This window comes from Mus caroli, chromosome 12 (genome assembly GCF_900094665.2).
Source record: "Mus caroli chromosome 12, CAROLI_EIJ_v1.1, whole genome shotgun sequence".
In the NCBI taxonomy this organism is placed as follows: domain Eukaryota; kingdom Metazoa; phylum Chordata; class Mammalia; order Rodentia; family Muridae; genus Mus; species Mus caroli.
In genome coordinates, this window is record NC_034581.1 from 68,181,552 (window position 1) to 68,201,873 (window position 20,322).

General features: G+C 46.1%; 1 protein-coding gene across 1 annotated transcript in view; it reads left to right on the forward strand.

The window, feature by feature from the left end:
- The first annotated feature begins 2,267 nt into the window (after window positions 1-2,267).
- Window positions 2,268-20,322, forward strand: part of Prkch (protein kinase C eta) — a 195,795-nt gene continuing 177,740 nt past the window's right edge. Inside the window, exon 1 of the mRNA XM_021178757.2 lies at window positions 2,268-3,008. Within this exon, the coding sequence (XP_021034416.1) occupies window positions 2,646-3,008 (363 nt within the window). The 5' untranslated portion in view covers window positions 2,268-2,645. The remainder of the gene's footprint in view (window positions 3,009-20,322) is intronic.

Consider the following 20,322-nt stretch of genomic DNA (forward strand, 5'->3'; position numbering starts at 1 on the left):
ACATATGCAGCTAGAGACAAGAGCTCCGGGGATACTGATTAGTTCATATTGCTGTTCCACCTATAGGGTTGCAGACCCCTTTAGCTCTTGGGTGCTTTCTCTAGCTCCTATATTGGGGGCCCTGTATTCCATCCTATAGATGACTGTGAGCATCCACTTCTGTATTTGCCAGGCACTGGCGAAGCCTCACAAGAGACAGCTATATCAGGGTCCTTTCAGCAAAATCTTGCTGGTGTATACAATAGTGTCTGCGTTTGGTGGCTGATTATGGGATGGACCCCCAGGTGGGGCAGTCTCTGGATGGTCCGTCCTTTTGTCTCAGCAATACCACTCCTGGGCATATACCCAAAGATGCTCCAACATGTAATAAGGACACATTCTCCGCTATGTTCATAGCAGCCTTATTTATAATAGCCAGAATCTGGAAAGAACCCAGATGTCCCTCAACAGAGGAATGGATACAGAAAATGTGGTACGTTTACACAATGAAGTACTACTTAGCTATTAAAAACAATGAATTTATGAAAATCTTGGGCAAATGGATGGATGTGGAGGATATCATCCTGAGTGAGGTAACCCAATCACAAAAGAAGTCACTTGATATGCACTCACTGATAAGTGGATATTAGCCCAGAAACCTAGAATATCCAAGATACAACTTCCAAAACACAAGAAAATCAAGAAGGAAGACCAATGCATGGATACTTCATTCCTCCCTAGAATAGGGAATAAAATATCCATGGAAGGAGTTGCAGAGGCAACGTCTGGAGCCCTCGTGGTTCTTAAGGCGAGCGGCAGGCAGCTCTCTGGAGGAGCCAGGTCCAGCTCTTTAGGGAAGAAGTCAGGGTTGCTTCCACCCAGACGACTCTACCTCTACGAACGGTTTGCTAGCATACTTTGGAGAGCTCTGCCTGAACTGAAGTGACCCTCTACTTCCTTGCCCCGCTCTTTCAGGAAGCCTTGGTATTTCCAAGAGAGGCCCTTCCGGCCAGCCCATTGTTCTCCATCCCATCCTATAGTGTGAAGCTGTTACTGGTGAGGCCTCAACTCCCTAATGAGAAACTGCCCAGAACCTTCTCAGCAAGCCAAACCATGTGCTAGAAAGGGGACAGACGACCGACCAACCTGTCCAGTAAGAACCAGTATGGCGAGCGTCCTTAAGCATCTTAAGAATGGCCTAGACTTTATAGGAGACATCTTGGTTGCGGCTGGCCCTCAGGGAGCAAGCTTTATGGTAGAATGGATTAGACCAAAAGGTGTTCCTAGGAGACAAAACCTGTAGAAGTCATGAGATGGGTAAACTTAGGGTCTGCCCACTCTGACAATAACAACCTAGAGTGTTCCTAGAAGAGGCAGCTCTAAGCCACGGTGTGTCAGGGTGGTGCATGTGAACACTTTGCTGCCCTTATAACGCAGGACTAGGTGGACCAGTAAACCACCTCTTGCGGAGGAAGGGACTTATTACAACTTGGCCTTGTCAGTCGCCAGCAGAACCAATCTTTCCTGCTCTTTGTGCAGTGACACACCTCTCCGAGGAGGGAGTACAGGATTTCCATCATTACCATTGCCCTATTAAAAAAAAAAATACGCAAACAAAACAACTAATTACTCTGCAGAAAAGGCACATAAACAGGATGAGTCTAAGCTGAACCTGGGATGACCCATTCCGGTAAAGATTAGGAAAGGGACCTCCCCTTCCCCACCGAACACCCGCCTCTGGCTAGGGCTCTGTCACCCTCGGGCAGGGTCTCCAGGCCACTACTTAGGGTGGGAGGTAGGAGCACCCTGCTGCTGATTTTCCGCATCCACCCGTCCTGCCAACTCTCTCCCCGGCTGTCTCCCACGCCTCAGGTGTTTGCTGGCGGTGGGCCTGGAATCCTTTCTTTTTGTCCAGCCCCTCAGGGCAGCCTCCAGCCCGAAACGCACCGCCAACCCGGCCGCCAGGAGCAGGGATCAGCGAGCACTCCTGGCGGGAACCGCCCCTGGGGTGGGTGGGGAGTGCGGGCCCCCTCCACCGCGTAACCCAAGCACCCACCCCTCAAGGCCGTACTGCCCGTGGTGCGCCACGCCCCCGGGGTCCGGAAGGCGTGGCAGCCCGCACCCGGCTTCTGAGAATTTGGAGCCTGGCGGCGCGCGGCTCCGGCCGGGATGCGGCTGCTGCTGCTGCCGCTGCTGCTGCTGCTGCCGCCGCTGCTGCTTCCTGGTTCTCAGCTCACCGAGTGGGGGAGAGCGTGAGTCCGCGGAGGCGGGGGCAGGAGGAGCTGGCGGAGGCGGGGGCAGAGACGCCAAAGCTGGAGCTAGCCGGACGAGTCGCTCCTGCTCTCCGGGGAGACTATCTGCCCGGCCCCGGAGAAGGGGCGAGCCCCGCGCGCTCCGGGAGGACGATCGGGAGCCCAGCAGCCCGCCGAGGGCTCGGAGCCCGGCTCCCCTCCTTTCCACCTCAGGAGAAAGGGCGGGAGGGAAGGAGGGGAGGGGAAGATCCCTCGGAGGAGGCGGAATGGCCGGTCGCAGGGGGCTCGGGCGCTGCTTCTCCCCGGAGCTGCCTCCACGCCCGTGGCAGCGGAGAGGACTGCCCTGAGCCCGGGCTCCGGGTTCCCCAGTGCCAGCCAGCGCGGCCCCCTCGGGGCTCCGGCAGCAGCGCCGGCATGTCGTCCGGCACGATGAAGTTCAATGGCTATCTGAGGGTCCGCATCGGAGAGGCTGTAGGGCTGCAGCCCACCCGCTGGTCCCTGCGGCACTCGCTCTTCAAAAAGGGCCACCAGCTGCTGGACCCCTACCTGACGGTGAGCGTAGACCAGGTACGCGTGGGCCAGACCAGCACAAAGCAGAAGACCAACAAACCCACCTACAACGAGGAGTTCTGCGCCAATGTCACCGACGGCGGCCACCTGGAGCTAGCCGTCTTCCACGAGACGCCCCTGGGTTATGACCACTTTGTGGCCAACTGCACGCTGCAGTTCCAGGAGCTGTTGCGCACGGCGGGCACCTCGGACACCTTCGAGGGCTGGGTAAGTAGCGATCGCCTCGCTCCTCCATGTCTGCTGGACCTTCCCTCCTTTTAATTTTCAAAACTCGTCAGAGTCCCGCTCCCTCATCGCCCTGCAGGGGAAGGAATTCCCTCTAGACTTCGGTCCTTTCCCAGGTGGCCTGCACTGTTGACGCGACAGCCGTGGGTGTATGCGGGCGCAGGTGGGACTCTGGTAATCCGTCCTCTTTGTGGACCTGGACTTTGCACTTAGGGGAAGCCCAATAGTGATACAGAGTTCCATCCCCCTCCTCTCGGGGTAGGGGGTTTGGGAATCGCAACTCTCAGATAAAGAAAAGCAGAGAAGGGGCGATATGAAAGGGATATGGTTTGAATCAAGTGCTTCAAACACTTCTTAGGAGAAAGCCATACATTCTCGCGAGTATTATTCATAGTGTTTATGGATGCATGTTGGTTCAGCCACACAGACGTGCACACGTGTTTCAGCATGCACATCCATTACATCCCAGAGGTACAAAAGCTGCACTGGCAGGGATCAGAGTGAGTGCATGGCTTTGCACCCTGGCGGAGTTTTGTTTAGCTTTTCCCTTGGGGATTGGGGGCGAGGGTGGAGGCGGGAGTGGTGGGGGGAGAGGTTTAAAACTTCTCTGTTTGCTCTTAAGTTCAGTCAGCCCGGAGTGTATGGGTGCTTCCAAACTATTCCTCTGAGAAGAGGTGGCCAAGACACCTCTTAGGTTTGGGTGACCTCCCTCTGCGTTGACCTTTAGCTGCCCGCAACTTCTCATATGCAGCTGCCATTCCCATAGTTCCCTGGAGATAAAATTTCTACTGTAAATTTCTCGAGTACCTCACACAGCGCCAGAACGCCCATATGTCTTAATCCTCACGCTGTCTTTGTGATGCTGGGGTTATTGTGCTCACTCTGAGACACAGAAATGATAATTACAACGAAGTGGTCTGGCAAAGTGTAGTGTGCGGTAAAGACTCTAGAGTTTAATAATGGTCTCAGTTCTGGCAGGAGTGGGCTTGGAACCCGAGGTGAATCGCTATTCAGAATCTGTTTGAAATTCACAAGTGGCAGAACCAGATGGATAGTGACAAAGATTCATGGAGATATGTATTTTATACTTTGGAGTGTTGTTAATTTCACCATATATTCTGTAATAGTACAGAAGGCTTGTAAAAATTCACCTTTTAAATAGAAATTAAAAAAAAAAAAAAAAACCAAACCAACCCATGACTGTTTAACTTTAGTTCTCAAATTATGGGGTTAATTTCACCTTGGCCTTTCTTCTTCTTCTTCTTCTTCTTCTTCTTCTTCTTCTTCTTCTTCTTCTTCTTCTTCTTCTTCTTCTTCTTCTGGAATTTAGTAGTGGGCTAGATGGGAACTGATTGAATACAGTTAAAAGTCAACTTTGTTGTTGGTTTGAGACAGAGTCTCACACAGTAGCCCAGGCTGGCTTGACCTTAGGACAAACCTTTTACCTCAGTTTCCCTGAACAAGTTTACACGTCTGTCTGTGAATTTCCAGACATGGAATTGAACTGAGCATGTGAATTCTGAATCAGTGTTTGGTTAGGAGTTAGGCTGGGCAAATCTCTAGAGGAATTAGATACTGGAGTGTGGTGGTGCAGGATGGTCATCAGCCATGATAAACATGTCCTGCTGGAGACAGCGAGATTAGCTTGAAGATTTGAATCCCGTGGGAGCTTTTAAACACCTCTACTTTTAAATAGACTAGATAGGAGCCTCTGGGCGTGGGCCTCCAGCATCAGTACTTAGAGACTTCCTAGCTGACAGAAAAAAGTTAGGTTTGAGAACATGGAGCATAAAGGAAGACCTAGACATGAGGCTACGATAAAAGAGAGCTATGAGTAGGGTTAGCTAGGCAGGGCATGGAGCTGTTTATTGTTGCAGGGGATGAATGAAGATTTAAATGGGAACTAAAGTTCAAAGATCTATATTGCTTAATGCTCTGCCTAGATGTTAATGGGGCCCACTGGGGGAATTTTGGGAAATTTAATGGTAGAACAGGACCAGCATTTAAATGATGTCAGTGATTTCCTCATAAATTTATATATTCACTTAGATGGTATGTCTGTCAGTGTGTGTGTGTGTGTATGGTTGTAAGTGTTTTGAAATCGAGGAGAGTATGACTAGAATGTTTTCTTGTTAAGAATACTCTTCAAAATTATCTTTTATAGACTGTAGAAATGCATTTGTGTATCAAATTCAAATGCGTAATTTGTTCACAGTTCAAGTGGAAGAGTAAAGACTATTCTGGTTGCAGTGGAACTACGAATTGCTGACCTAAAAAAAAAAAAAAGATCCAGCAACTGCTGGAGCCTAAGAAAGGGATGTAACCATGAGCTCATTATAAAGCAGCCTTTTTATTCTCATTAGAATAGACCCTGAACCTCTCTACGCTTTATTGCCCCAGATACTTTCCAAGTATGAAGATGGTAACCAGTTATTCTGGATTTAATATGAGTTTGTTGGTGTTCTGTGGTGGGAGAAAGGCAAAGAACTGTTTTAGCAAAATGTATATCTGGTGCCAAATCCAGCATCTTACATTTTTATGAATTGCACACCCACTTTATTCAGTATATACAAGATAAATGAATGGGATGCAGGTAAAGTTTTTTTCTTTAATCGACACGGATCATGCCAGACACCGAAATCGGTAAGACCTCAAGTTGAAGATTTGTATTTTCACCTTGAACCGGAAGAGCAAATGGAGCCAAGAATAAGGGGACTCGATGCAGGTTACCTGTGCTTGGAATAAGAGCGAGAATAGAGCTGTAAAGCCTACCTACAGTACAAAGGGGATGCGGGTGTGTTACAAACGATGTTATGCCAGTGAGCTCTGTGTCTCAGACAAAATGCACACATAGCTCGAAAAGACAGAAGCTGCCCAATTCTTCTCAAGTAACTTAAGTAGTTTTATGATCGTTAAACTAATTGAGTTTATAGTTCGAAGTCTTCACCAATGCAACTCACTGTCCCAGATGGCTTTAGTGATGACTTATATACTGTATACTTAAAAGATGAGTTATTACTTGCTTTGTACAGATTCTTTCAGAAAATAGAAGGCAATGAAACAGATTACTTCATTATTTGAAATAATACCAAAACACAACAAAGATATTACAAAGCATGACAAAAATACCTGTAGGCAAGTATCATCCTTCATGATGCAAAAAGCTTTCAATTTTAGTCAGTTAAATTCAACATCCTAGCAAGTGGAGAGTATACCATAACCAAGTGAGGGCTATATCCAGGACTCTAAGGCAGATTTAATGTTTGTAGAACTGCCAGTGCGCACTTCTTGTGCATAGGGTCAAAATAAAGACTTGTATGATCACCTCAATAGATAAATCAAAAGCATTTGAGAAAATGAACAATCCATCCAGGATAAAGTTTCTGAGCAAGTTGGAAACAGAGAGAAACTTCCTAGCACAGAGGCCGTCTATGCTAATCTGCAGGAGCGTCTTGGTGACAGAGTGAGTGATACTAGGCTGTGCTCAGGCACAAGGCAAGTGTGCTGCTCCCTCTACTTTCCACACTGTCCAAGAGCGCAACAAGGAAGTTCCAAGAGACAAAATGCTCGTAGATCACAGAAGAAGAAGAAGTAAAACCATCTTTACAGAAAAAAAAAAAGGAAGACCGACAATCAAATTTAGCTGGTTTGCAGGATCCAAACTAATAACTAGTGTACAAAAATCAACTGCGTTTCTAAATCATTAGCAGTGAACTATTGAAAATGGAAATTATTTTTAATATATCACTTGTAAGAAAATTGAAGATGAAATTGGATGAATTAGACAAAATAGATGTGAGACTTTTCCAGTGGAAATGATAAAAACATTGCTGAAATACAGAGCCAAGGAAATGGAGACTATGATGTATTCATGGCTGGAAGGATTCTGAATTATTAAGAACCCTGCTCTTCCAAAATATTCAATAGATTTAGCACCGTCTCAGTCAGGATCTCAGGAAGGTTCAGAAGTCATAGAAACTGACAGACAGATACTAATTATATAGAGATAGAGACAAAGGACCTATATTGGTCTGAGAATTAATTTTAAAAAGAGCACATCGAAGGATGTGCACTATTTGATCTTAGAGTTTATTGTAGTGTTACTGTAGGCCAGTGGAACAGAAGAATCCAGAAACAGATCTGCACATGAACCATTAGTTAGATTTTGACTAAAGAGCCCAGAAGTTAGTTCAGTGGGGGAACATGTCCGTCTTCTCAACAAGTGGCCGGGCTGTGTAGCCCTGTGGAGAAGCGGAGGCTTTGGCTTCTACCCCACACCATGCACAAAGTTAATTCGAATTGCAAGAAGAGACTATAAGATTTCTGTAAGAAATTATAGCAGAAAATCGTAATAATTTTGAGTTCGGCCAATAAATAAATAAATAATAAAGGAAGAAAACATAGCTATCCCAAAGCCCAGATTATTAGGATTGGGCTTTTTCAGATTTAAAAATTACTTGTTTTTTTTAAAGATTTATTTATTACTATATGTAAGTACTGTTGATTACAGATGGTTGTGAGCCACCATGTGGTTGCTGGGATTTGAACTCAGGACCTTCGGAGGAGCAGTCAGTGTTCTTAACTGCTGAGCCATCTCACTAGCCTTAAAAATTACTTCTTAAAAGATGCCCAGCATTATGAAAACACACACCAATGTCTAAGAGCAGATAACTGCATAATGTAAGTTAGGCAGAGTGCTGGCAACGCAAATAAAGAAAATAACTCTAAAATCGCAACAGTAATGAGAAAACACCCTATTTGTGCAATTTAAAAGCAGGTCATAGCATTTGAATAAAATGCCTTTATGGTAAATAGCATATTGAAGTAGACCCCATAATCCTAATCACTTAGGAAATACAGATTAAAAACAGAATCACTGTATCCCCCATAGAAAGGCCAGAGTCAGTGCCCTGCCCGTCCCAAGTGCAGGGTAGGAAGGGTGCAGCTGTAGCTGTCCCACACAGCCGTTAGGAAAGCCAAGTGCTGCAGTCCGCTCAGAAAACCGAACACGTGCTGACTGTGTGATTTATCTACCCGTGTGTTTACCAAGAAAGATCGAACCATTCACCATGCGACCTGCGCAAGATCATCCACAGTGGTTTCATCTGTGATGGCTCCCAATCCAGAAACTCGTGTGCAACAAACAGGAATGGGTAAATAAATGGAGTTGTAGCCATACCAGTCAGAACACGTGAATTAGTGATGCATGCAGCAATGTGGGTAAATCTCAAAGGAGATCTGCCCTGTGCCTTGGCCACAGCTATGTGGCCCTCCCCCCAAAGGGCATTATTGTAGGATTCAATTTATGCAAAGTTCTGGAAAATGAAATTAAGCCTTGGTGACAAGAAGCACATTTGTGGGTGTCTGGGAGTGAGGGATAGATAGAACGTAATGGAGGCACAGGGGCATTCTGGGGACAGGTGAATTATTTATTATTTTTACAGCGATGATGGGCTTACACTGACACGCCAAGGGCTCACCAAGGCTTTCACTTTATAGACGTGCCTCACGTTACATTTCAGTCATGCTTCAAGAAGACTGTAGAAAAAACAGTCAAAGTTTATCATCTTTATTTTGCTGAAAGTGTAAAATGAGTGCTAACGAAGACAGATTTGAGCTGGCACCCCCTCTGGGAAGCAGCCTTGCTCCCTCAGAGCAGGAGCCTAGAAAACCAAAACCCCATAAAGAAGTGTATTAAGTTAATTTTTGGACACTTTCATTGTCCAGATTATCATTCTTTTTTCTGCTTCTTCTGGAGCTTGTTTGTTTTGTATAATTTCTTGGACTCCAGAATATTCAGAGTTCGCTCAAGGCACTGTTTCCGTCCCCCACCCCCCCACCCCCCATGGTATTTGCCCTTGTTTTCTGACTCCTCTGGTGTCTAAAACTTGAGGCTGGGTGTAGAGGACATGAAGGAGGCAAGAGGAGCTGGAGGCTGCGTCATGGAAAGACCTTGGCGCCCCTCAGGAAGGAAGGACCTGCTTGGCGGGATCCCAGGCTCTTTTCCTGTTCAACCTCCCGAAGACATTCCGTTCTGTGTGGCCCTGGAGAGCAGCTCTCTCAGTTTCTCTGCTGAGATACCCCTTTGATAGTCCTGTCAGGTGGAGCTGCCTGGTGCCCTGTGGGCAGCCAGTGACTGTCTCTTGACCTGATTGCTGGACACAAGGGCATGAGATTTTTACACCCAATTTCTTCTGTATTTTCTATCACTTGGTCTCTTCCTTCTCTTTTGTACTTTGTAATGGTTATTAATTCTCGTGATTGATTTTTGTTCCCCCTGAGGCGGCTGTAAGGAGCGTCTAGCATTGACTAGCTTGCAGTGTTTTAGGGGAGTGTGATTTAGACTCTCTAGGGAGGTCTGGTCCGACGTCTGAATGAGCTCTCTAGTCCTTCCGTTTCGTCAGGAGATGGATTTTGCTCTGGGAGGGCTGGTTGCTTTGTCATGTAGGTTATGGCTGGGATGGATAGCTGCCTCCCCAGATGCATCCTCCCCACCTCTGCTCTCATCACTCTCTGAGATCACTTTGCTAATCGACTTCTTTATTATACCTCTCCTATGTTTTCAGTGTTGGCGGTTGAACCCAGGGCCTTCACCCATGCTAGCCAGTCTCTCCCGTCACTGGGCTACACTGCTAGCCCTCACATCTCCTTTCTGTAGAGTGTAAGGTCTTGGGGAGCAGGGTATTCTTCTGACCCCAGCCCTGCGAAGAGTCTGTGGTATGTGACACCAGATATCTGTTAAAACAAACAAGCAAACAAAGAAAGAAGTTTTATGCGATGTTGGGGCAAATAAAGTATATGTATTTGGAGAATATCTTTTTCTTTAAACCTTTCATCTTCTAAGCCATCAGTGCTGTATCTGTTGATCAGTGGCATACCCACGTGACCTTGAAAGATTGGCTTGGATGTTTATGTCCATTAAATATATTAGTAGATGGAAAATGCTCTGCGTGGTGGGCTTGTTGGTTTTCTGGGGCAGGAGGGCCCAGCCACCCCTGGGCAGGTGCTTGTGAGTTGTATAAAACATTGATAGGCCAACAGAGTTCCTCCATGGCCTCTGCCTCAGTTCCTGCCTCCAGATTCCTGCCTTGAGTTTTCCTCAATAAAGGACTGTGACCTGCAAGACGAAATGAATTCTTTGTTCCTCTGGTTGCTTTTAGTCATGGTCTTTATCACAGCGATAGGAAGCAAACTAACATAGATGCAACATCCCTGGCTTTATCCATTCTAAAAGTCTATGGGTTTTGTATTGGTAGCACCTGGTAATTCCCTTCAGTTGAAATTTTTTGAGCCCTGGGTTAAGTCTGGAGGCATAAGCAAGAACTGCACGGGTAGAGTCTGAATCATCTCCCCTTGTGCAGTGTGGCTGTCTGGAGAGCATCTGAAAAGGTACCTTGTGGTGGCAGAAGTGGACGGATTTTTAGGAGGTGGGTAGCAAGCAGGTAGGGAGGGAAGTCCCTGAAGTCTTCTACAGTTTTTTTTTTTTCTATTTTATGCAACAGTTGGCTATCACATACCTCATTGTGTATCGATGGCTAAGTTCCCTTTTATTAGGATGTAATAAAAGAACGAGCCTGCCTAGTGACTGCTTTCTACTCTTACTGCTATAACACCCAGAGTGGCCTTTCTCAGTTGCCACCGAGAAACCACAAACTCCTCCTCGGTTTCTCGGGCCTGATCAGAGAAACCCACAATCTCTAGTTCGGTTCGGGATGTTCTCCTTTGTTTTGCTGCTGGTTTCCTCTTGAGACATTCGTCTCCCCGCGCTCTAGCCCACACGCTGCAGAGTGAGAACCTTCCAGTTCCCCCACAGACCCAAGCATAGTGCTCATTCCTACCTGCAGGCTTCCTGACAGACGATATCCAGCCAAGAGAACCTTCTCTGACCTGTCCAGTTCTGCTTTGCTGCTCCTTCCATCCCTCTTGGCCACAACGTCTCTAACCTGAAGGAATGGAGTGTGAATGGCTTGTCTCTCACAGACATCTGGGAAACCGGTCTGTGGCAGTTCAGAGTATACGGCAGCCAAGTGACTAAGCCTCTTCTCTTTCGGTCTAGAGGTAGCTGGTGTAATAGACACATTTCTATCTGAAATGCCCAGCTAGGCATGCCCACCATGGAAGAGTGAGCTATGGACCGGGCTTGATGCTGTACCCTTGAGAGTCCGTAGGTGAAACAGACACAGCGTGTTCCTTTGTAGGTCTCATAGTTCCAATGAGGAGATAAATTGGGGATGGAAAACCCATAAACAAAACTAGCCAGGAAATTACAGCATGGAGGCCGGTCGTCAGGTATTGGTAAGAAACTCGTTTGGGGGGGGAAATACAGACATTTTCCTGGAGAGAAGAGGAGCTGATTTATAATGCTCTTGCACAGATAACCATGGATGACCTGCTTTGCTTAAATGACGGAAAGATCCCTCCTCAAGAGGAACAGGAACTTCTGACCTGATGATGCTCTCCAGGAGACATCACAGGTGAAAGGCCTTCCTGGGTCTCTGAGCTCCCTACCCCAGAGGCTTTGGAAACTATGGCAAGGAATTAAGTTTTGATATCTGTAAATAGCCTGTGAATATTTGTGACTTCCATGGCAGAAAGCAGTTAACTTTGTATTTGACTCACACAGCACCTCAAGTTCTGTATCTTCTTGAACCAGGATCCATTTAGTATTGTGACACTCCAGTTTGCCACGGTCTCCACCGCTCCCGGTTATGCAAGCAGACCCTTTGACTCAGGGCCTTCTCAACCCTGGGAGGAGGGTTGGAGCTGGTGACACCATAGCCTATACCTTCATTTTCAGGATGTGGGAACTAAAATTCCAGCCCAAGCAGTATTGTTGCTGTGCTCACAGGAAGTGTGACACACACACACACACACACACACACACACACACACACACACACAAGCACATTTAAGATCTGTATACTGAACCGGGCGTGGTGGTGCACGCCTTTAATCCTAGCACTCAGGAGGCAGAGGCAGGCAGATTTCTGAGTTTGAGGCCAGTCTGGTCTACAAAGTGAGTTCCAGGACAGTTAGGGCTACACAGAGAAACCCTGTCTCGAAAAACCAAACCAAACCACCACCACCACCAACAAAAAATCTGTACACTATGTATACATATAAGATATCCATTAATTTATAAGTATACTAATCGATCTTTGGATTCCAGTTTAGATCTGTAGTGTCCTACGCAGAGAAGCAGATGTCTCAGTAATTATGTTGGGGACTGAACTCTTACCTGAAATTAGTATTGTATGACCTATTAGTGTTGTATGACCTATCCCATTAGAAGAAGACCCTTTGGATCTTTTTTTATTATAGTGCTGAGGTTTGGATCCAGTGCTTGCATATATTAGGTAAGCCCCGCTTTGCTTTGTAGATTACAGCTTACAGCGTATTTGAGGACTGTGCTGTTAGGAGAATGGGTGACTTTGTCCCCTATCAGCTGGGATCTCAGGCAAATCTCCACTTATCAGAGTTTCAGCTTTCTGGCCTTTATCACGGAAGTATTGCACCAGGATATCCCTAAGGACCCTTCCATCTATCTGTATAGCCTCTGCCTCCATCCTGTAAGCAACTCTATATGTCATTTCCTGCTTTAGGTGACCGTCATTTCCTCCCTGTGGGAATAACTGGGTTGGTAAAGCAGTCAGTGTGAGTTATGTCTCATTAGAGTTAGTGACTCCTACGAATTGAATTGGCCTCAAATCTAAATTGCTCAGGCTAGGAGAGGGTTGAGCCTGTGTCCAAATGACTTGTCCGGCATCAACAGTGATGTTGGCATTATTTCCTTGGCTTAAAAAATCAAATCAGACTGAAGTAATTATGGTGAAGCCTCATTTCAAGCCAGGTGGTTGTAGTTCTTAATTTACACTAATGCACTTCTCATTCTATGGAGCAGTTCTAAGTTATGCCCCTCTTACCTCGTGCCAAAGAGAGAGAGACTATCCCACTGTTTAAGCTCTTGATAGATTCTCATTAGCAGGGTAATTAAAGCTTTGTAGTCTTGAAGTGTCTGTAGCCACCAGTTTATATCTCCACCCTAGGTGGTGACAACACAGTAAATCACTTGCAGGACAGATGTTTTAATTAGATGGAGGAGGGAGCCCAAGGGTACTGGCCATCATAGCCCTGCGAGGCTGTGCTGGAGAATCTTGTAAAGCAGGAAGTTTTGCTGAGTACCATCCAAAAGGTTCTGGCACAGTTAGGATGCCAGTCTGCTTCAGAGCCCTGACCATCAAGGGACCAGGGTAGAGTGTGGTAGAAAGACCCCCACAGGCCACTCATCAGAGGCACATTTACTGTTTGCTGCCTTCTTGGAAAGGTCCTTTGGTTTTCCATTTTACCCATGTACACATTCGACCTCACAGGTAGAAGAATACTTAATGGGTTAGCAGTGGTGTTTGGTTTGTGCTTGGAGAAATTTGCCAGAGTACAGAGCCACGGTCAACACGAGCCTCTCATAATTACATTAATAAGCCAAGGCCAGCGTGAGCCTGTTCTATCTGGCCCTGTGAACCTGATTTCAGACCTAGGCTTCATTCTCTGCACAAGCTAAAAACCACAGGCTGCATTTTCATTTTTTTTTAAAGTCATCTTTACCCAGTGTGTAGGCACAGCACCACTTCTGCATGTCTGCAGCACTTACCTGTGGTGTGGCCTCTGATTCCACGTCATGTATGTGTTAGCACAGTTTTCTAAATGGAAATGCATTCATTTATTCAGCAGCTATGAGTCTCCTGGACACGTTGACATGATTGTCTGTGTTTCATGGTGGCTGGAATTGTTGAGAGCAGGCTTCAGGCTAAGCAGACGGCTCAGAAACCATTGCAGTGCACCGACTGGTAAAAACTATGGACCTGTTTCTAGAAAAATATGCATGTGTTTTTTTTTTTTTTTCCCTGACCATATTCTGGGATTAGTGGTCCCCTGACTCCTGACTTGGGATAATATAGAGTGTCATACTTGAAAATACTGAAGCTCAGGCTTTTGTTAATCCTAACAACTCACACAGCAATGGTTCTAGCCTTTGTCCCTTGTGTTGGAAGACACCTTTCCTCCTATTAACTTTAGGAGACACTTGGCCAGTTACAAACAGAGAGAAGCTATGCATTTTAAGGTGGTGTTTTAAAAGCTCTGTTTTTTTGTTTTTTGTTTTTTTTTTTTTGTTTTTGTTTTTTTCTTAGTTCTGGCCCCTGGTGGAATATAGTAGATCCTGGCTTGCTTTAGGACCATTTGGCCATGTTATTTAGGTGTGTTCAAAAGCCTCTGTATTTGAAAGGGAGCCTTGAGGTTTGCAGCAGACGAAAAGAAAGAAAAAAACAAAACTAGGCCCCATTGAGTGACCTTGGTTTGGTATCTTCTGCAGATCTAAACATTCCCCTGTGAGATGGAATAGGGTTTGTCTGTTCTGTAACTTCTGCTCCAACCCTTCGCCATCTTTGGGAGATGGAATAGCATTGTGGCGGATGGCTGTCAGTGTAAGACAGGTCACTGACATGGTGGCAGTTATTGTTGGAGTTGGGGGGTCTCCTTTTGCTTGGGTCCCTTTCACTCAGCATGATGATGTTGCAAGTGAAATCATCTGAATGGAGACCACCTGGGGAGCCCCCCCCTGCTAGTAGGGGATAACGTGAGAATCTGGCCATCTGCACTGTAGGCGCCCCGATCTGGGGTAGTGTAAATGCCCAGTCAGTCACAGGTATTTGTCAGGCACTACTGTGTGCCCAGGTGTGTTCTAGAGGGGCCCATGTAGTAGCATCTATGTAACCCAGAACTGCAACCTCACAGAGCTGTCGCCTTCACAGAGAGATCAATAAAAGAAAGAATGAGGAAGGGAACTCAGTTGGCAGAAGCTTATCTAGCAAGCAGGTAGCCCCAGATTGGATGCCAAACACAAGTATAAATAAACTAGGTATGGTGGTACATGCCTGTGATGCCAGTCCTTGGGAAGTAGAGGCAGAGGGGTTGGGAATTCAAAGTCATCTTCAGCTGTATAGCCAATACAAGGCCAGTCTGGGCTACAAGAGACGGTGTGTCCAAAAACAAACAAAAACAAACAAACAAAACAAAAACAAAAACAATAAACTCAAACCTTAAAAGACAAGAAAGCAAGTGATGAAGAGAATATAACAAATTGTACAGAGATTTGTAATGAGATTAAAACAGGATGGTATTAAGCAAGCGAGTCAAAGCTGCTTTGTCCAGAATTGCAGAGGAGTGCACAGAGAAGGTGGCATCTCAGTCATGACCAGTGATAAGAAACACACAGCTGTGTGAAGGTTATAGCAAGGTGCTCAGGCAGAGACAGAGCAGCCTGGTGTGTGAGACCCAGGTCAGGATGGTGGGAAGAGGGGGGAGTGGGAGCCAGCCAGCTCAGGGGTACTATCTCAACACTGGCAAGTAACAAGTCCCTTCCATCGCTGGAGGACCAATCAGGCTCAGATGTCACGTCATACCTTAAACCTGCCCAGCACACAGTAGGCCCTCAAGAAAGAATAACTGCGGATGCTTTGTTGACAGTGACATTCAGAAAAGAATCGCACTGGCCAACAAAAGTCACTCAGAAGATTGGGTTTAGGGCACCAGCGCTTCAAGGTGGCCATGGGAAAGTTTCTCAGGGCGGGGGAGGGGCAGCCTTGTGGTTGTTCCTCAGATGACATCAGAGAAACTTCTGCTTATCACACCCGAGGATCTGCTTTTGTCTGCCAGCTTCAGGCCGATGATCGCTGGCTGAAGGCCTAGAGCGGTGGCGGTGGTGGAGCGAGAAACCAGAGTCTGAACTGTGTTTTAGCTTTTACATTTTCTCACTTGTTTCTGTTAACTCATGAGTATTAAGGGAAGGTTTTAATAATTTAAAGGGATGGGGCACTTGTATTGCAGTGGTGCTGTTGATAGGGTGCTCAGGTGGTTGTTTTAAATCAAAATATAAACTTACAGGTGAAAATTAACTAACTGACATAAATAAGATTCTTAATAAGAAAACTATATACAGTTTATTTTTGCTTACTTTGGGAAATCCACTTACTTGGTTGGTTATAATTTTATGAATTAGATTTTGACAATTTAAAATAGTTTCAGATAAGGCTGATTTTGCAATACTTTTCCCTTTATGTTTCTGACACCCTCCCCACCCCCCGAACATTCATTTAGCCTGTGCTGAGTATAAAAAGGCACCTGAGCACTTGCCTAAGTCTCACAATTTGGCGCGCAGAATCTGCAGTTGTGGACTAATAACACCCAGATACAGCTTTAAGGGCTCAATCGAGAGCTGCCTTCCGTACCATGTCTGTACCAGTTCATCATAGTGTGATGGTTGGATTTCAGCAAGATGCTAGGTTCACTCTTAGTTTTGCCTCCTGTCAGCAGAGCTGCCTAACTCCTGCAAGTTAGTCTGCCTGTCTGTCCATCTGTCTGCCCATTTGTTCATCATTCTTCCTTTCTTTTTCTTGATGTATTTTTTGTGTCTCTATGTTTGTATGTGGTGTTTGTGTGTGTGTGTTTGTATATATCTGTATATATGTGGTGTTTGTATGTATATGTGTGTATGTGGTGTGTGTGTGTGTGTGTGTGTGTGTGTGTGTGTGCATGCACATGAACATGCATGTGTGGGCCTTTTTGTAGAGAAGAGGCCAAAATTTGATATCTTCTCTCTCTCTCTCTCTCTCTCTCTCTCTCTCTCTCTCATAGTCTCCCACTGAAGCTGGAACTCACCGATTGGCTGGGTTGGTCTGGGGGGAGATATGGAGCCTTCAATTTCTGGCCCCCAGCCCTTGAATTATATGTGTACTTCCACACCCCAGCCTTTTTTACCTGTGTGCTGGGATTCACACTCAGACCCTCATGTTTGCATCTATGGCTGGAACCTTACCACTGAGCCCTCTCCCCACCCCCCAACCTCAGCTTTCTATCCCTATCAGTACCTACTTCACAGGGTCGTGGAGAATTCTGGATGGACTTATGTAAACCATTGTTGCAGTTATAGACACCAACATAGAAAACAAAGCTTATTGTTAAAGCCACAGCCACGGCCACCCCAGCATCCTCAGTGCTTGCATATAAAGCTAAGGGCGCAGGTCCTTTCCCCAAGGTGATGCTAGGGCATTTATTTACACCAAATTTTAAGAGTTAGAAGGAAAGTTTGAGTGCAGCGCTCTTCTTTTGCTTAGCTACTTGTAGCTGCCCCTAGCTAGAAAGCTGAGTTCCTAGGGATTTGGTGTAAATTCTGCACAACTGTCCACTTAGAGATCTTTCAAGGAAGAGCGGAAAACAAAGTTTCCATGGTATACATAGCTACAAAGCTGGCCAAAGTGAGTTGATGGAAAGTTGTCAGTGGGATCTTTTGGTTTAACTATTCGGTAGTGGACTTTCGAAGGCTCAGAGTTAGTGCAAAATCAACAAACCAGGAAGAAATAAAATTACAGTGTTTCACTGCAGAAGACTGAAGGGGTCCTTTGAAAAGCTGACCTGAACATTTTTATTGTTGCAATTAAGGGGTAAAGAGCCCCTCCCAATTGACAATAAAAGATGTTTCTGTTGATTCAGGCCTGAAGTCTAATTAATATTTATTGGGTTGCATTGTTCAGCCACTCTTTCAAGAAGGAAAACTCCCATTTAAAAAATGGACCATTTGCATGTGGGTTTATGGATGAAATCAAGGGCGTCAAGAGTTCTGATTGGGTTCTCAGAAAACTTGAAATGCTTTTAGCCCTCATTCCAAATAGGATTATCTGTACTTTTGTCTGCTGTCTGGACACTTGTTTTGGGTCTTCGGGGCTTCAATTGGCTTTACATTAGCATTTTCTGAGCTGTCTTCCTTTAAAATTTTCAGAACAAAAGTCCATTTGCTCCGCAGTCCTGCACAGTAAGGTTTGCACTGGGTTGGAGTTGCTCAGAAGTCTCCACCAGTGGAGCTTGTGTTGTTTGAGCTCCTGCTGGGCCTCTTCTCTTTGTCATGCAGGCCCTGTACCTGGAAGGTGGATATATTGATTTGCTGTGGCGCTGCTGGGCAGATGTCTGCAATGAATGAGAATGTGTGTATGGCTCTTTGCCCTGGCTTTGATGATGACCTTGCTATTTTCAGCCCCAAGCCGTGTTCTCTGTGCCAACGCCGGGACCCTCAGGCTCATCTCTGCATTGGTGAAGTGCCTGCCCTTATGTGGTAAGGTTTTAGCAGAGAGTTGTAGAGGGAAGAAATTCTTCATGGCTCTCAGTTCTTGAGTCAGAATGGGGACTTAAGCACCATTGATTTGACCCTGAGAGCTGACAGGTTTCCTTTAGAGATGTATCTTTCTGATGGAGATAGCAGAACATTTGGGGGTGGGTGGGACACGTGTGAGGTCCCAGAGGAATAGTTCACGGAGAATGATTTCAGGATGGATTTTGTTCCTTTGGCTGTGTAAATACGTGCAAGGAATCATTTGCCAAACTCCTGGTCCTCCAATAAAAACTTAATAACTTAGTTTGGGTGATAGGATGTAGATTTCAAAGGAGGACAAGTTGAGAGGCTTAGCCGTGTCCACTGCATCAGATGTACAGAATGTTCTAAGAGGCCTCGTGAGAACAGGCACCTGTGAGAGGAACAGAGTCCACAGAGGTACGGCTGTGAAGGGATGGCTGCCATTTAACTCAGTGTCCCCGAGCTACCCCTTTCTCAGGAGATAGCCTGATGTTGCTGCCTTGGTCCTCTGGTTTGCAGTTCCCTTCAGATCTGAGGGTTTCAGGGGTCACTTTTGAATCCATTTGTTATAATTTGGCTCTGTAGGACTTATGCATATAACATTTTGACTTTTATTAATTTTTCATAGTCTTCTTTTAGGCAGAGTCCTGCTCTATAGCACTGGCTGTCCCAATACTGATTATGTGACTTCCAAACTTGCCTCACATTTACAGCCGGTGTCCTGTCTTAGCCTCCCGCGTGCTGGGAGAACAGCTGTACCTCACTCCTTGTGACTCACAATTTTGTTTTAAATTAGAAAAGGATAATGATCCTGGAAAGTCATTTCTGTAAAGATATCACACGACCCTTTACATCAGTATTCTTTCTGTTGTCACTGTTTAAAAATTTTTAAAACTTACAGTCATGTATTTATTTTTTATGTGTGTGTTAGTCACATGTAGAGCCCTGTGTGTCACGGCAGATGACAGCTGTGGGAATCCATTCTCTCCTTCCATCCTATGGATCTCAGGGATTGAATCCAGGTTGTTATGCCTGGTGGCAGGAGTCTTTACTCATTGAGAATTGTCACCAGTAGCCCTCCGACATAGTTTTGAAGAGCGGTATGTCAGTGGAGATCATGTTGAAAGGAAGAAACCGTCCCAGGGAACCTGATAATCACTTCAGTCTTCCTCAAGTTCAAGCTCCTTGCCTACCAGTGAGCTCTCCTCAGGCTTAGGCCTTTTCACTTCCTGACCTTTCTCTCACCTAGGCAGGCCGCCGTTCAGGAAGGTCCTAGGTTACAGCTAGAGTCAACAAGGGGGAAATGTGTTAGGTCCCCAGCTCTCAAATACATTCTCCAGTGTTCTGAGAAGGCTGGTGTCCGGAGAGTGAGCACCTTCACAGACCTACAGACTGTCCTCTGCTGTGGCCCTGATTTCAGATGCTGGCAGTCCTGGGGTGGGCCACCTTCCTCCATGCTGCTTCGTGAGATCTCCTCTTTGCTCTCTCTGGACTGAGCCTTCCCTCTCCCGTCATCCGAAGCATCCCCAGGCCTCCCAAACAGCCTCCCTGGCTGTAGCTGACCAGGCGACCCAGCCCTGTCTAGACCTGGCTTGTTGTCTTTCGGATGTGGGCAACAGTGTCTCTCCACCTTTTTCCCAAAGAGAAACTACTTGTAAGGAGCCTTCTCTCCAGTCCATTCCCGCAGGACTCAGCCTTCCCGAAGCTGAGGCACACGGTCTTGGCTCCAGCTGAACCCAGGTGCACCCATGGTGTCCCATAGGTTGCTTGTTACTTATCTGGGTGGCTACTTCTTTCTCTTTTGGGCTCTTTGTACATTGGGTTCTGTGTTTCTTCAGTGCTTACTGATGGGATGTTTTTCTCTTTATTTCTTTTGTACCTCTTCCACCATGCATCAGACATCACACTCCAGATGGTGTTCCCTTCTTTTATACTCTTCACTGTATTGTTCTTGTGCCAGGGACTCAAAAGCCCCACGTCCCATCTTTCCTGCTGACTGTGACCTCTGCTTCAAGCAATAAGCAGATTCAAAGAGGGCAAAGGGCTTTTTACTCTGTCTCCTTTGGTCTTCCCCCTCCCACAGCAGGATTAGGAAGAGGGAAAAACTATGGCGCACAA